We start from the raw sequence: 18,458 nt of genomic DNA, 5'->3' as shown, positions 1-18,458 counted from the left end.
GCAGTGGTATGTTCCCAACCCTGTCTTTTGCCCCAGTGTTCCCAGGGTTCAGACTTTGTCTGGGGTTGGGATCCTCCTTTTTGGCTTACTATCGAGTTGCCATGACCTCCCCTTTTCCTCCAAAGAGACAGAACTTCATTGAAGATCCTCCAAAATGTCCACAGTTGAAAACTTGTTTCAATTTTTTTGTTTTGTGGAATCTGTAGCTTTAATGACTGTGTTGAGCTTTCATTAAATGTTGGGTAGGGAAAAGCTTTAGGAGCATGCCAGCTTCTTGCTGCCATCTTGCCTCCAAATTGAACACTCAGAACTAGTCAATGGTAATACATAGCAGTCTAGAACACAGGATCAGCTCCACAATATGGTGAAATGTCAACACAGGACTTTCTTGACTTATTCCTCCCTTCCCTCCCAAAAAAGACTATAAAATTTATTAATAATCACTGACATAGGTCTCATTCATTTAAATGTTAAAACACTAAGATAATGGGGTATAGAGTTTATTTTACCTTTTTAAGAAAAAAAAAGACCATCTACAGTAGCATGCTTTAATTTCATAGGCTGGTTTGTTTTGAGGAAATCATAAAATAATTCCAAAACTTTCCCTGAACCAAAGACATATCTTTCTAACACTAGTATTTTACCTGAAATGATGTATTGCTAATGAGTCACAGAACACTAAAATGTCTGAATAAATGAAAATAAGATTGATCCAAAGTACAACAGAGAGGTATAAAGTGAGTATAAGTAAAAGGCAAGGAAGGCAAGGAAGTAATATAAAAAAGGAAGGAAGTAAGGGAGATAGTATATGAGACATTATCAGGAAAACATATAACAAGAAATAAATATGGACTGGTCATATATCAAGAGCAACAAATATCAGAGAGATGTCCCATATGTACCACTAATATCCCTGTAAAATAAGAAGCATATGAGGAAGGTTCCCAGAAGGTTGGGTAGATTCTCTAAGATGACTATTGATAGTCATATATGATAAGAGGGCATGGATGGAATGTGACCTGCATCATTTGAAAAATAACATTAATAAGATGATGGAATCATTGATATATTAGAATATATATATAGGTAGAGCCTAAGAATCAGAAGGTATCAAATATAGTCCCTAGACAACCAAAATACAGAAAAGTCATTCAATTACACATCAATCTTTTCAGCCACAACTCTAACATTATAGTAGTATTATAAGAACAATAGCTTAGTGTAAAGTTATGAAAATCACTGCATTCCTAACTCAGTGAAGTTTATGGAGGCAGTGAATCACAATACGAAATGTGTCATGGATGCTTATGGATGTGTGGCAATCTAGAGCAAGTAATTTCAATTCTTTTTAAACTTGTATTATTATTATTATTATAAATTCTTCATCACAGAGATAGCTAAATCACTTAATAATTACATTAACTTCAATCATGTCCTCTTATTCTCATTGCTCAGCTTTTTCATTACTTTAAAAGGCAAAAAACGATTCTAATATCTGCTTTCATGTTGAATGGGGAAAAATATCTACAAGGAATTGAACAGAAGAAGGTAATTACCCCAATTGTGATAAATAGGATTTTTGGTTTCCCTATCTCCTCTTAGTTGCAATACCAGCTTTTTTGTGTTTGCTGTAGAACATCACTCTAAGGGAATAATGGTCTCAGGGCAATGAAATTTTCCTTGTTTTTAGAAAAGACAGATGCCATAAATACTCTTGGGAAGAGATAGGCTACACAGGATCTAGAGAACTCTCAGCAAGCAAATTAGTAAAGAGGTTTGAATGGTCCAGTTACCATGATTTTGTTTTAGTGCCCATTATGCCTCAAAGCTTTATTTTTAAAAAATATATTCTGTTTAATTCAAAGTCTATAATGAAACCTGAGTGAAAAAATCTGACTTTTAAAATGTAAATTAAGAGAATATAGTATCATGGAATTTTCTATGTAGTTTATGCTGAAAAAGAAATTAATTCCACTTTTAGGTTTTCTATATGATCCACATTTTGAAAAGAAAATAAGTACACATGGATATGATTTACTTAATTTAGTCCTTTTTTGTACACTTGTTTTTTTCTTATTTATCCTTGGTAAGCAAATGAGGGAATTTGCAGAAAAGACTAGATAAGCTTCATGATTCTTTTAGAAATTCCTGTTTGGGATAATGAATTTTTAATATATTATATAATTCAGAAGAATTAGAATAATCTTAGATTCACAATTCAGCAATTTCAGATAGAAGATTGTATATAATAAAAAACAAAAAAAGTTTTTCTTCTTGTCTGTTCAGGAATCACTGGGTGATCCCTGAGTGAAATTGATATTTTTAAAAATCATCATATGTTCACTCTGATGATTCTGGATATATATATATATATATATATATATATATATATATATTCACATTCTGTTTATGTCAACAGGTTCTAAGTTTCCTGAAGGAAAGGATTCTTTTTACCTTTGAATATGTGGCTGGCACACAGTAGGCATTTTTAAAAAGCTTTTTGATGATTTGAAATATGTGTGTAGTTTGTAAGAAATCAGAATATTTTTCAGCAACTTATTTGCCTGACAATCTTAAAAGAGATAGAGCTCAGCTATTAAATATAATATACTGAAATGATATTTTACCCAGGAGGTTTACTACACAGGCCTAGGGGGCATTCTCCCTTAAGAGAAGGTAGGGGGGCGGCTAGGTGGCGCAGTGGATAGAGCAGCAGCCCTGGAGTTAGAAGTACCTGAGTTCAAATCTGGCCTCAGACACTTAATAATTACCTAGCTGTGTGGCCTTGGGCAAGTCACTTAACCCCTATTTGCTTTGCAAAAATCCTAAAAAAAAAAAAAGAAAGAAAAGGTAGGACAGGACTAACCCTAAATGTGAAGTCTTTTAGATAAAATAGATAAATAAAACTTAGATATTGTACCTTTCCAGGGCCTCCTCCTACAGCAGATAACAGGATTAATTCTAGAAAAGGTACTTAATGTGTGTGTGTGTCTGTGTGTGTGTGTGTGTGTGTGTGTGTGTGTGTGTATACACATAATGGTTATAAGTCAGTTTTATACAAAAAAGATCTCATAAAATACATATTAACAAATACAACCCCCCTCCCAAAAAAATTGGTCATTATTTTCTCTTGGAACAGAGACAATGACCAGTCAAATAGGAACTTTGGTCCTTCAAGTTTCACTATGATTATGTTGGTGTCGTTATGGAAATCACCTCCAGCTGGGCAGTTGGTATCTGTCTCCCCACTTCTCAAAGTCAGGGTGGCAGCTACCAAAGATAGTTTTTCACTGACCCATACAAAAGGAAGAAAGAAGACAGAAGGATGAAAAAGCAAACAGGAATTCAGGCTCTTCCAAACAATATGTGAACTTGTGTGCAGCCATCTCTGGAGCTTCAAGTCCAAGGAAAGGAAAACACTGAATATAGCTAAAAAGAGACTGACATCTTTTGTTTTGTTTTGTTTTGTTTTTCCCTCAGTCATTATAGGTCTTAAAGTGAACAGCTTCTCCAGACTCAATCTCTGCTAATCATTTTAGACATAATCCCCAAATCACTGGGATTATATTGCTCCATCATTTCAGCAAAATTCAAGGGGCCAGAGGACACATTTCACAGAGAAAGGCAAGAGCACATCAAGCTCCATGAGATGTGCCTAAGACAATGATCAAGGAATTCCTCTGATCACCCTCACCCATCTGTTGTAGAATAGAACATTTCTAAGGTCATCTACTACCCTATGATCCATGTATATTAATTTTTCTATTTACGCATTTGATAAAAGTTAGCCTAATAATATAAACTTCTCCTTAAATGAAGAATATTCCATTAATTTCTAAACTATGTACAGGAAAAAAAATTCTGTCTTCCCTATTAACTATAATAATGGAGCAATAAATATTCATCTGAGAAAACTTTCCCCAGTCATGAATTATTACTAATATAAGTTGGATGATATGGTAAATATTGCCTTTAAAAATAAGTTCTTTTGACCCAGCAATTCCAATTCTAGGTCAGAAGCAGTCATAAAGAATGGGGAAAATTCCCATGTTCCAAAAGATTTATAGCAGCTCTTTTTTTGGTGGCAAAGAATTGGAATTTGAAGGGTTGCCCATCAATTGGGGAATGGTTAAACAAGTTATGGCACATGAATACTATGGAATACTATTATTCTATAAGAAACATGGTTGGACTCTAGGGAAGCATGGAATGAGTTACAGGATCCAATGCCAAGTGCAGGGAGAAAAACCAAGAGAACAATGTGCACATTAACAACAGTATTGTGAGATGATCAACTTTAATGGAAGCAGCTCCTCTGAGCAGTTCAGAAAGCTAGGACAACTTTATAAGACTGGCTATGGACAATGCTATCCCCATCCAGAGGAAGAAAACCAAAACAAAACAAAACAAAAAATTCTTCAGAGTCTAAGGAATACTCCATTCACTTTTTTTTATTAATTATTTAAGTCAATGGGATTAAGTGACTTGCTTAAGGTCACGCAGCTAGGTAATTATTAAGTGTCTGAGGCTAGATTTGAACTCAGATCCTCCTGACTCCACTGCTGGGTACTCTGTCCACTGTGCCACCTAGCTACCCCCATTCACTTTTTTTTTAGGTTTTTGCAAGGCAAATGGGGTTAAGTGGTTTGTCCAAGGCCACACAGCTAGGTAATTATTAAGTGTCTGGGGCCGGATTTGAACTCAGGTACTCCTGACTCCAAGGCCAGTGCTCTATCCACTGCGCAACCCAGCCATCCCCATTCACTTTTTTTTAAAAAAAAATCTCTTATGTATTCTAAATATTAGATTAACATTTTTAAAGATTAAATAACAGTATATATAAAAATGCTTATAGTTTCTTGGTAACTAGTAATATGTAGTTTGTTCTGTATACAAAAGTTCAATTTTACTTTGGGAATCAAAATAAGAAGCTTAAAAAGTGACAACAGTGTCACAAAAATGTTAAAAATAAAAATTTAGAACTATTAAGATCATTAAGAATGTTTTTTTCACCTAATTTATTTTTGAATTTTACAATTTTTCCCCTAATTTTGCTTCCCTCGCCCACCCCATCTCCCACAGAAGGCCATCTTTACATTGTTTCCATCTTATACATTGAACAAAATTGAATGTATTGAGAGAGAAATCATATCCTTAAGGAAAAAACAAAATATAAAAGATAGCAATTAAAGGTAATCGTTTTGGATCTTTGTTCAAACTCCACAAATTTTTCTCTGGTTATACATAGTATTCTCCATGGCAGATACCCCAAAATTGTCCCTGATTGTTGCACTGATGAAATGAGCAAGTCCATTAAGATTGATCATCAACCCCATGTTGCTGTTATGGTGTCATTAAGAACAATTAAGTATTATTTGAGAAAGTTTCTGACAGTCAAAAAACATTTCTGATGCTTCTCTCTCTTTTAATGCTTTAATTTTGACAAACTGCTTTTTTTTGAAAAAAGAAGTGAACTCTCTTGTGGTAAATGGAAGAATGATTACAAGAACTGGATATACTTTACTGTAATTTTCTTTTCTTTTCTTTTTTTTGCAAGGCAATGGGGTGAAGTTGCTTGCCCAAGGCCACACAGCTAGGTTAATTATTAAGTGTCTGAGGCCAGATTTGAACTCAGGTACTCCTGACTCCAGGGTTGGTGCTCTATGCACTGCACCACCTAGCTGCCCTTCTAAAGTTACTAATGTGTTCTTAGCTTCCAAACCAATGATCTGTTCTTTACTCTCATTCTCCTTTACTCTCTATCAGCTCACATGTATTCAATTCCATTTCTAAGCTGATGATTCTAGAATTTCCTTATTCAGCCCTAAATTTGCTACAGATTTTCAAACTTGCATTTCCAACTGTTTTTCAGGTATCTCAAACTGGACATCCAGTTGAAATCTTAAACTTATTATGTCCAAAAAAGAATTTATTTTATTTTCCCCTCCTACCTTCCTATCACTGTAGAGGACATCAACATCCTCCCAGTCCCCCAGGTTCATAACCCGGGGGATCATCTTGGATTCCTGTTTTACACTCTCTGTATCCAATCTCTAGCCAAGGCCTTTTTGCCTTTGCAAAATCTCTTGTATATGCCCCCTCCTCTGCTCTGACACTACCATTACTCTGGTATATGCCCTGATTGCCTTATTATTGGACTCTTTCAATAGTCTGCTGGTGGGTTTACCTGCCTCAAGTCTCCCTGCTGAACTCCAAGTCATTCTGCACCTGCCATGAAAGTGATTTTCCTAAAATGCAGGGTCAATAATTCATCATCCTACTTGATAAATCCCAGTGGCTCCCTCTTACTACCAGGGGGAAAAAAAACTGCTCTGTTTGGCATTCAAAACTTTTCCTCCTTTCTAGTCTTATATAATTTGTTTTTTACTTGCAAGGCAATAGGATTAAGTGACTTGCCCAAGGTCACATAGTTAAGTAATTACTAAATGTCTGAGGCTGGATTTGAACTCAGGTTCCCCTGACTCAAGGATGGGTGCTCTAAATACTGCCCCCTTTCTGGTCTTTTTAAACCTCCTTCCCTGACCCACATTCTATGATCCAATGAGATTGCTCATGAACTGTCAGATAAGAAAGCTCCGTTTCTAGGGTTCTGGATATTTTTCTGACTATACCATGCTTGGAATGCCCTCAATTCTCTCAACAACTGACCTCCATCCAGAGGAAGAAAAACAAAACAAAACCAAATGAAAAGAAAAGAAACACCAACCCTTCAGAATCTGATGAACACTTTATAAAAATTATCTCCTATGCATCTCTTTCCCTTAGTTCTAATTCCTCATGCCAAAAATTACTAATTTGTAAACATGCTTATCCAAAATACATATGCACAATGCTAACCTGACTGTTCACCTCTGAGGGGAGGGTGTGGGAAGGGAATTTTGTAATTTAAAAATATACATGTCCATATAGATGAGAATACATTAATTAATTGAAAAAAATAGCCTCTCTAGTTTCTTTTAAATTCCATCTTTTACTGGAAGTATTCCCAATACTTCATTCTAATGTCTTCCTATTACTTTCCCCTCATATATCTTGTATATGGCTTATTCTGTATATATATTTGCTTTTATGCTGACACCATTAGATTGCAAGTTCTTTGATGCAGAGACTATGTTTTGTATCCCCATCACTTAGCACAGTGCCCAATACATAGCAGGTGCTTAGTAAGTGTTTGATTTTCTCTTTATCTTAATTAGTGTCAAATAATGTTGATGCTGGTCACTTTGCTCTATAGCTTGAGATGTGGCAGTGTGCGAAGTTCTCTTCATTCTCTCTTATTTTCATTATTTTCCCCATTATTTGTGATTCTTTGCCTTTTTTATTCCTTCAGATGAATTTTATTACTTAAAATTATATAAAATAATTCTTTGGGAGATTGACTGGTATGACATAGAAATAAATTAATTAGATAATGTCACTTTTATTGTATTGATATCGCCAATCCTTAAAAAATAATATATCAAATTATTTAAGTCTATATTGCTGATTAAATAATTCTAAAATTTCTGCTTCTTTTTTCTTTCTGGATTTCTTTCCATGTATTGCCTTTAATTTGTCAATGTAGCATTCAAGTTTCTACTGCATGTAGTAGCTAGATAAATATTGATGACTTTTCTTACATCTTCAAAAATTTTTATAAGTTTCTCTTTTGACATGTGTCATTTAGGTAGATGGATTTATTTTTTCTCCTACAATGTAGAAGGAACTATGCTAGATGTTTTGAGAGACAGTAATAAAGATAACGCAAAAAAGTTTCCACATAAAAAGAATATAAAATATTCTAGCATCTCTCAAAATAAATGACACTCCTTCAAAATAAATGTTAATATACAGAAAAGAAATGGATCATACAACAATGTATTAAAAATAAAATTACTTTTGAAATTTGATTTATGTCTGTGCTGGAAAGTTGAAAGAAAGTATGAAACTGAAGAGAAAATATAATGTCTATGTAGGTAGAAAATCATGATTCAGAAACAGAATTATTGTGATACTATTATTGGAGAAGAATCTTTGGAAGAGAAATCAAGATTATTCTAGAGACAGAAATTTATTTTTAGAATGGAGAAAGATGAGAATGACCCTGTAGAAAAAGGCTGTCTCTGGTATTATGTGCACCTCAAAATCAATGTAAAACATCTGTGCAGGGAAAAAATATCTAACTTGTCTATATTTACTGAGATTATAAAATTATTAGTAATATCCACATGCAGGAAAAGGTTTAGATAGAGCTATATAGACTTTAACAGAATACAGGAAAAATGAGGCATCCTCCCCCAGTTTGGTTTCCCACAGAGGAGAAAGAGTGAAATCACAGGGGGTGGGGTGGGAAAGAAGGAATAGTGGACAAAATAATGTATAGGTTTTATAATGAGGTAAATAATGGAAATAGATTTCATTGACCTATTTGGCTTAGAGATAACATGGTTACATCTCATCTAGGAGCATTTCCTATTGACATTTCCAACTGACATTTCCTATTGACTAAAAATATTATTTTTAGACAAAACATTGATCTAGAGAAACACGAAAAAAACCTTTATCGGCAATGACCATAGCAAGTCATCTAGTTACTTCAGGATCCACTTCTGAATCTCTCCTTATCTTACACATACCAATATGAGAACATATAAGACCAGACTCATTTCTCTGGTGTCCTAAAGTAAACTGAAGGTGCACTTCACAAGGAGACTACTGAAGCAGTTTGGATGAGAGGTGATGAGGGCTTGATCTAAGGTAAAAGTTTTGTGATTAGAGAGAAAGCGTAAATTGCAATTCATAAGACCTGGCAAGTGACTAGACAATGTAAGATTCAGTCAGTGTATGCCACAGAAGTAAGGTCCATTGCCAGATAAACTCCAACACGAATCATTGCATGCAGTTTCATATTCAGAGATATTGCTCTTTAACTGAAGTTTCCCTGGAGCACAGGCAGATCAGATGACCGGCAAGGGGAAGCTTTCCAAGAGGGGATTTATATCTCTGTTGCACTGCTGCTTCCAGATACTCGCGGCAGGTCCCTAGCATTGTTGGCTGTCTACAACCTCTATGACTGTACTGGTGATGGGATATGCGATTAATTTCCACTGCCAAACAGAATCTACCAGTGGATGTGAGAGCTCTGAATTGTTATGGATGACTGTTTTCATGTTGAGACTGAGAAATCTGAGCCTAGATAATAGATCAGAATAACATTTGAGAATAGTTCACCTAAGATGCAGAATCAACTTTGCAAAGAGTTTATGAGGGACTTCTATCAAGTGGTGGAATAAGAAGTTATGCTTTAGTCTAAGTCTCAGTCTCACTACCTGAAAATAAGAAGAAATGTAGCAAACAAAAATTACAAAAAGAGAAATAAACATTTTATAACAATATAATTCCAATTTTTTTTGGCAAGGCAATAGGGTTAAATGACTTGCCCAAGGTCACACTGCTAGGTAATTATTAGTTGGGTGAGGCCACATTTGAACTTAGGACCTTCTCACTTCAGGGCTGGTGTTCTATTCACTAAGCCACCTAGGTGCCCCTATAATCCAAATTTTTAAAAAAAATCAACAAAAGGCTATTTTACTGATTCATTTCACCTTATTGTACTTCCCTTTCTCTCTAACCAAGCTGTCAGGCCTACTTTTTCTGATTTATTATTCTTGCTTTCACTGTGGTGGTTTGTATTTCCTCTTCAAAATTTCTCCTTATAATGAAACAGACTAACTCCTCATCCTTTCCCAAATATAAAGGAGAGTGGACAGCTTACTCAGACCTAGGGAAAGAGAAAGTAGCTTTCTGGGATAGATGACAAAACTATTGATGACAAAACTATTCATAAGGAGTTCCATGATATATGTCCTGAAAATTCAGAGAAGAGAAATAATCCAAAAACAGAATTGCTGGGCAATGCAAACATTCTACCAACAAACAATTACAACTACAGAGTAGTAAAAAAAAGGATGTGGGTTGAAGAAAGAACAGAGGATTCAGAAGTCAAGAGATTGCTGGTGCTTTGTAGAGAGCAATACTAGTCAAGTAGTGGTGAGAGTGGAAGCCAGTCTGCAAGGGTTTGAGAACTGAGTGAAAAGTGATGTCACTGTCTAAGCAGGGCTGACCAAGATGCAGCCCATGGGCCACATTTATAGCTTATGTGGCCCACAGGGTGATTTTATGTGGTCCCTTCTGGGTTTACTGCCTGCTTAAGTAAATAAAGCCAAGCTATACAGAGCTCTCACTAAAATGATAAATCAAAATATTTTTACTATTATTTTAATAAAATCTTTTAAAAGTAATGTTGGACAGCCCTGGGAAAAAGCAATGCATTAGTAATTAAAGAGACTTGTGTCTTAGTTTCAGTTTTGCTACTAACTAGTTATAGGACAACAGCCAAGTCATATTTACTTTCTTTAAGTCTCTATTTTTCTCATGCAAAAAATCATTTATATATATATATGTGTGTATATATATATATGTAATATATATACATATATATAATGTCTAAGGTCTTTTTCAAGCATTACTCCATATTCTAAATGCATGGGGAGCAAATGAACATATGTGACATATGACCAAATGAGCAAACATACTAAACAACTTTTTGAAGAACTATATGCCTTAAATTCTTTTGATTCCACTCTTCTAATTTTAACTCCATATTCTCATCCACTATTCTTCTATAGGCTATAGAATACAATTATAAGAAAGTGGTTCAGGAATGGAAACACAAGTGTTCAGTGCTAAAATATAGAATAGCTTTCTCTTCCTCTTTCCTTTATGTTCAGTTGTTGAATTAATTAGATTAGGCACAATGCTAAAATGGTGCCTATTTCAACAATAATTATCAGTAACAAAATGTGAACGTATAGATTCAAGCTTCAACATTAACTGTGTGCAACTGAGACTGTAATGGCTCTGCTTACTCTTGGAAGTAATAAATATATTCCCTTGGTTACGGGCAAACCAGCTTGGATCCTATTTGACATCCTCTGGCTACCAGCTGACAAGAGACAAGGAAAAGACTGTGCTCTGATTTGACCAGGAATCATTTGACTTCTGCTATTTGGGGCAGGAGTGACAGAGTCCCTTTTTAGAAATCTTCCTCCAATGTATTAAATTTTTCAACAAAACTTACAACCTATTAACAGTAAATGATGCCATTCCTCCATACTGTTCATACTATATAAGACAGAATACTCTCTCCTATGTATGTTCCCTGTATAACAAGACCAGAAGAGTCTCAGAACTTAAGTATCAGACAGAATTCTAATGATCTTAGTGTAAAGACAGATCTTATTAAAAGTACAAGTTCTATTTAGTTCCCTTGTTTATTTCTGCTGTCCATATAGAAATAAACTTGTGTTCTTCCTATCCATGCCTTTGGGATCCCCATTTTTTCTAGAAGAATAAAGATATGATTATATCTCTTATGGATCAGATCTTGTAGGAAAATAATACATTATGAACATCCTGATTATAAAATCACATAGAGGTCCTACTTAATAGAAAGTTTTTGGTAAGCTGTAAATTCAACAAACTGTCTTAATTCTTTGGAATGATAATTTATGAAAATTACAGTTTCAACTACAAAAGCAGTGCAGTTATTCTCTATCTGCTGAGTATCTATATCTTCACTATATCTCAGTTTTTCTGCTACAGAAATAATAATACAGACTATAATTGCAACTTCTTGCTTTGTATGAGGCTTTGGTTGAACTCATGTTTCATGTTAGCTCCTCTATTATAAAAGTCTAATGATTCCCTGTTTTTTACTAGCTTAAAATATAAGCACTCCTAATCTTCTATGTTTAACAATTGTCCTTACTACCTGAGTCTTTTCTTTCTTATATTGGATAAGGGAATTTGTTTCTTTCCTTGAAATCTGACCATCCCACCACACTCATCATTCCAAATATGCTTACTCAAGAAAAGAAGCAGACATTGCAATCAAAGCAATCCCCCCTTACACTAGAACCTTTCTATTCACTCTTAAGACATGTCTGGGAAAGGAGATGGCCTTTGCTTGTGAAAGAAAAAAATTATCTTTTTTGAACTATAATGAAGGATTGAGTTGCCAGAAAGGCAACTCCTAAGACACTGAGCTCCAAGCATGCATTTTTATTTTTTTATTATTAATTTTATTTTTATTTAAGGCAATGGGGTTAAGTGACTTGCTCACTTAAGCTAGGGAATTATTAAGTGTCTGAGGCCGGATTTGAACTCAGGTCCTCTTGACTCCAGGGCTGATATCCAGTGCATCATCTAGATATCCCAGCATGCATTTTTAAAAGAATGAAAATATGACTACATAAAAACATTTTCTAAACAGTGGTTATTTAATAAATTCATCTGATCCTCTGGTTAGGGTGGTTCTTAGATCCTAACAGGATTATTTTAATAATTCATACAAGGACAATCATTAAAGTATATAATTTTACCTGTATTGCAAGTGCACGAGCTACAAGACCTCTAAGATACTGTAAGGGATCTTCTGGGCCTTCCCACTTGCTCTGCCAAATTAGAGGACACTGCAATAAAAAAGTCAAAATTAATTTAATATATTTGTATTCTTTTTATTTCAATATTATAGATGGAATATCAAAGGCTTCCTATTATGGGTATGTATCATTAAAAACAATAGTTTTCAATTTCACATTCTGAAGCCATTTCTTTCCATTCAGGCCCTCATCACCTCTCACCTAGATTACTGCAATATTCTATTGCCTTATTTCTTTGCCTCGAATATTCTCCTTCTCCAGTAGATAATGATCACATGTTGCCAAAGTAATTTTTCTTAAATAGCAATCTGACCATGTAACTCATCAACTCCAGTGTCTTCCTATTAACTCTGGGATAAAATATAAACTCATCTGTTTAGTTTTTAAAGTTCAACACAACCTGGTTCTTACCCATCTTTCCAGCTTCTGAGGATATATCTCTCCTTCCCACACAATGCAAAATTCTCCTAAAATGGCCCTCTTTTTCTTTCACACATGAAAATCCACCTCCTCACTGTTGCCCTGACTTTTCCACATGCTTGTAATGTACCATTTCCTTACCACCACCTTATGAAGTACCCCTTCCTTCCTTTAAAATATAGCTCAGGAACTATGATAGACATGAAATCTCTCATGACTCCATCAACTCTTAATGTCCAAACGTCCCTGTATTTTATATAAATTTGTATTTCTGCAGTATATATATATGTGTGCGCTTTTTTGTCATGCGTTATAAAAATGTTAAGCTTTTGTGAGTAGGAAATGCTTCATTCTTTGTACTTGTATGACAAATACATAGCACAGTGACTGGCACTTAAAACTTGTTTGTTGACACTGCTGCAAATGCCCCTCTCTTTAACAACAATATTCTTTCCTTAATGCTACAATTATGTTTGCAAATCATGGAATACATTGATCTAAGAGAAATAAGAATTATAGGTAGCCCGAAGGCAAACTGGGAATTTCAGTAGGCTACAATATATTACCCATCACAAAAGGAACAGGATAAGTAGAAGGAAATAGCTCATGTAGAACCAGAAAATGAGGCAAGCTGGTCATTTTATCAGAATGAGGAACAATCATCGAACTGTTCAAATAACACAATGGTATTCTCAAGACATTAAAAATTTGGTGGAAGGCCATGAGATCAATAGGAGGATTCTCTATAAGAGACATGGACATCACACAAGATGAAGAGATACAGACAAGATGTAATCTGCAATGCCTTCAGTTTAACCTACAATGCCATCTTATTCTAAGGAAGTACATTTATGAGGGTAGGTGTCCTTTTATTTTAATATTTCCCTTAGCATGCAAATAGAATGCTTTGAAAATACTAAACACCTTTGCCTCCTTTAAAAATATTTCACTTTAAGATTTTTAGGTCACTATCCTTTAAATAAAAGCAATTAATTCAACAAGCCACACATGGTAAATCAGTTTCATTATTTTTCTAGTCATAAATTACAAACACTACACATGGTAATTACACAAAGTAATTTAACTACTCTAGCAGATTTTTATTATTTTTTAAAAAGCAAAACAATTGTCATTAATTTCCAAAACAAGATAGTACATTGTTATTGCTGTGAAAAACTTCAAAGAACAAGTATGTTTTAATGTTATTCTTTAAAAAAATATTTATATATTTTAATAGATGCATTTAGTTATGAAGTCATGGAAAGGTAAGATGCCTTGGGCCATGTTTTCATGACATCAATAAAATAATATCAATTTGGTAATTCATTGCAACAGTCTGAATCCATTGATACAATTAAGTTGAAATATTCATGCAACTGTCTTCCATAGGCCAAGTGCCCAAAATAACGCCTGTTACTTTTAAATATAAGGACAGAATTAGTAGGCCCTTGATGAATATTTGATTGATTCAGAATTGCCAAGTGGTGGTTATCTTGTCCTACTGTTTGTGGTGAAAAGATCTCCCAAGACCCCTTCTTTTAGAATTTTGATAACCATTGGTATTATAGATATTGTGGGAAAGACAGAAAAATAAAACCAATTAAAATAAAACATAAGTAAAGCATCAAAAAAACAAAAGAAATGAGCCTTTAAAAATAAGAGTTCTTTATCTTCTTTTTATTCTGGCAATCCACTGAAGTCTATGCACCCTTTTTTCAGAATAATGCTTTTAAATGTATATAATAAAATAAAATATCCTGGATTGCAAAGGAAATCAAATATAATGAATTATATGCCTTTTGAAAAAGTTTACAGATATCAGAATAAAAATCCTTATTCTAAAATGAGCCTTTCTCCAAGATGTATTGGAAAAAGAGCAAAATGTCATAAATCCCAAGACTTGGAGAAGAAATGATATCTTGCAGATTATAATTAAAAGATATTGTATATTTATGTTCCACAAGTTTAAAATTTCCATTAACTCATTATGATCCCATGCAATGTTAAGAAAGTGCAAGGACACAGCCATTGCTGACCTTGCTGCAGCTATCACTGTTCAAACCTTTGGTGTATGCTCTTCTTAGTAGTTGCTCAAAATAAAATCTAAGGCATACTTTCTTAAAGGATACACACACAGTGTAGGATCATAAAGATATCTGAGAAAAGTTAAGTACACATACCTATTACAATACAGTCTAATCTGACTCTATTGCTCTTTTTCCTGTCAACACACTTGGTAGTGTGATCACACACATCAGTCAAACTAATAGAAGTGAGTGATGAAATCCTACCTGCTTTTATATGCTGTCACTAGGCAGGCAGGTAGTATAGTAAAAAAAAGTGCCAGATTTAGAGTTAGGGAGATGAGTTCAAATCCTGCCTCACATACTTATTTGCTGTATGTCCTGGATATGTAAGTCCCTATCCTCTCTTAATCTCGGTTCCCTCATCTGTAAAATGAGAATAATAATAGTAGCTAGCTCACAACTTCTGTAAGGATCAAATTAGATAATATTCCTTAAGATATAAATTTCAGAGAACAATATCAATGCTAGCAAGTACTACTATTATTAGATCATATTTATAAAAGCACTTGGCATAATGCTCAGCACAGAAAGGATATTTAGTAAATGCAAGCTCCTTTCCCTCTATATTTTTATTATATGGCTTAATTCTTGGGAAGGAGGGTAGCGAAGGGGAGATGAGGGAAGAGGAGGGTAGTTGTCCTTGGTATGAATCATGACTTTTCTTTTTATCTATTTAATAAGATGGTGGATAAATCAGATCTGGTCAGACACTGGGGTATCTTGATTCCATATTACAAGGAGCTTACCTTTTGGTTTAACAAGGCACTTGCCAATTTTTGTACTTCAGAACTCAACAGTGTTGTGCCTCTGATCACTTTGCTAAGAGCTGCAAGTGACTGATGAACACTTTGTACTAAACGGATGGCATTGAACTGTTCAAGAACAATGAAAGATAATATGGGAGATCCTTGTCGTTCATTAGGTGCAGACACTTTCTGGTGAATCAGGTTTGAATTCTAAAAGAAGAACACATGTCATTTCATTAATACATGCCTAGGAATGTGATTCTTTAAATTAATAGTTTATTAACTTAAAAATTTGGAAGAAACACAAATCCATGAAAAGTGCAATAGATTTTTTCCCCTTAATCCCCTCTTGGCTCTCCAAATGCTCTATTTGTCCCACAGGATAAATTTCTGTCTTTATTAAGGAGAAATTCCTTCTGTTAGAATTAGTAGCTTCTATCATAGTTTTTGCCCTCCTTTAAATTCACCATGGGTCTATATATTTTTGAGAAGGTAATAAGGATAATAAGGTCATGGAATTCTATTCAGAATTTGAGGGGACCCAAAAAAATCCTTCGTTTTACAGATAATTAGCCTTGACAAGTGGAATAGTCTTTCAAAAGCATACATTTCCACCCAGCCTCTCCTACTCTAAAGTTAGAACTTGGTTCATTGTACCATTGAAGAATGGAACCAAACAAAGGTCAAGAAAGGGACATTGTCTTTTTCTGTACAAGTTCCCAACAAATTTATGATACTCTATTCTGTCATCTGTAGGGGAAATGCTAATATGATTATCAATAGTATAACCAGGGAAATATTCTACAATAATTAAAAGTTATTTTCTGATAAAAAAAACACAATATGTTATAAACTATCACTTTGCTATATTTTAAATCCTATAAATCATTACTATATAGATCAAGTTAACAAATTCAGTAATGAAAATGGGGAATTACACATGAATATAAAAGAAAGACTCAATACCCTCATGGAATTTACAAGGTTATATAAACCAAGGGTGAAAGTGACTAATAAAAACAGAATTACAATTTTAGAGTTTAAAGAATCCTAAAGTAATAATTTTATTGCTCTACCTCACCATAGTTTTTACCAGGGAAATATTCAGAGATTAAGGTGACTGGTCCATGATCACCAAGTTCCATGAAATAACTAAAACTTATATTATTAAGTTATCAATAAAGTGTTCTTTCCACAATTTAGTTAAGAAAAATAAGTTAACATCTATTTGAGTAGGTTGTAAGTTTTAGAGGCCTTTAAATGTACTACATATACTATAAATAGTTCTAAATCCTACATTATACATTATAAATAGTATGTGCATTCAATAGAGGAAAAGAGCAACAAGGGCTGGGATATTCAAGGTAAGTTTGATGGACACAGGGCTTTAAGAATGGATGTGATGGGTATAATGCAGAAGAGTGGGAAAAGTATTACAGGTAAAGAAAGTAATATGACTGGAACATGATTACATCAAATTTAGGTTCCAAATATTCTTTTATATGTTGAGTATCAAATATCACTGATCCTAGACCAGGAGGACAATTTTCAAGAAACAAATTGATACTATACAATAAGAAATGACAAGCAGAAAGATTTCAGAAAAATCTGTAAAGACTTGTATGAACCGATACAAAGTGAAATGAGCAGAACCAAGAGAATTCTGCCTGCAGTAATAGCAACATTGTTAGAACTTAGCTCTTTTCATCTAAGACAACACCAAAGGATTCATAATAGAAAATGCTATCCAGAGAAGGAACCAACAATTTGAATGCTTCTTTCATAATTATGACTAATAGGGAAACATCTTTTACATGACTGCCCATATTTAAGATATCAAATTGCTTACCATTTTAGGAAAAAGGCATAATGAGAGAGAGAGAGAGAGAGAGAGAGAGAGAGAGAGAGAGAGAGAGAGAGAGAAATTTAGAACTTCTGTAAAAATGCATGATGGGGGCAGTTAGGTGGTGCAGTGGATAGAGCACTGGCCCTGGAGTCAGGAGGACTTGAGTTCAAATCTGGCCTCAGACACTTAATAATTACCTAGCTGTGTTACCTTGGGCATGTCACTTAACCCCACTGCCTTGCAAAAACAAAAACAAAAAAACAAAACAAAAAAACTAATTGAATTGAGCTAGAATAGATTAAATAAAAGTCAATGCTCATATTTATCAATTATAAGATAAAAATTGAATTTTTTCCTCAATAAGCTCTTAGAATTCTATCCTCTTACCTCTGAAAACTATTCTTTGTCCTTGTGATTTTTATAGAATGTAAATAATTTCTTTGAGAGAAAAGATTATTTCATTTCTGTCTTTACATCTCCCCTGACTACTGCAGTTCATGCATGTTGATTGATTAATTGGTCTGTAGCCTTTTTCTCATCTTGCCTCCCTTGTCTCTCACCTCTAATTCTTTAGTAAGTCTCTTGATTTTCTCTTGGCATACCTACTTACATTTCCTTTGCAATAATAGTATTAGAGGCTCACACTACTATCTAACTGGAAAAATTACAATAGAATCCCAAGATATCATCCTAACTCTCTCCTCCTCCTTTATCATCTTTCAAACAATGCCAAATTCTTCTTGGTCTTATCCTTATCACAATTTTTGCTCAAAAAGTTTTCAAGGGTTTTTTTTACTGTGTTCTGAATAAAGTTCAGACACTTCTACATTCATAAGATTCCAAAATCTAGTAGAAC

The 18,458-nt window shown here is 34.1% G+C and overlaps 1 protein-coding gene across 1 annotated transcript in view; it reads right to left on the bottom strand.

The window, feature by feature from the left end:
• LOC141508186 (cytoplasmic dynein 2 heavy chain 1-like) overlaps positions 1-18,458 on the bottom strand; it is a 203,033-nt gene that overhangs the window by 77,505 nt on the left and 107,070 nt on the right. The window contains exons 14-15 of the mRNA XM_074216569.1: positions 15,757-15,966; positions 12,444-12,533 (exon numbers count right to left, since the gene is read on the bottom strand). Of these exons, the coding sequence (XP_074072670.1) occupies positions 12,444-12,533; positions 15,757-15,966 (300 nt within the window). The remainder of the gene's footprint in view (positions 1-12,443; positions 12,534-15,756; positions 15,967-18,458) is intronic.

Source organism: Macrotis lagotis, chromosome 1 (assembly GCF_037893015.1).
Source record: "Macrotis lagotis isolate mMagLag1 chromosome 1, bilby.v1.9.chrom.fasta, whole genome shotgun sequence".
Lineage (NCBI taxonomy): Eukaryota > Metazoa > Chordata > Mammalia > Peramelemorphia > Peramelidae > Macrotis > Macrotis lagotis.
This window is presented reverse-complemented; position numbering and strand designations above follow the sequence as displayed.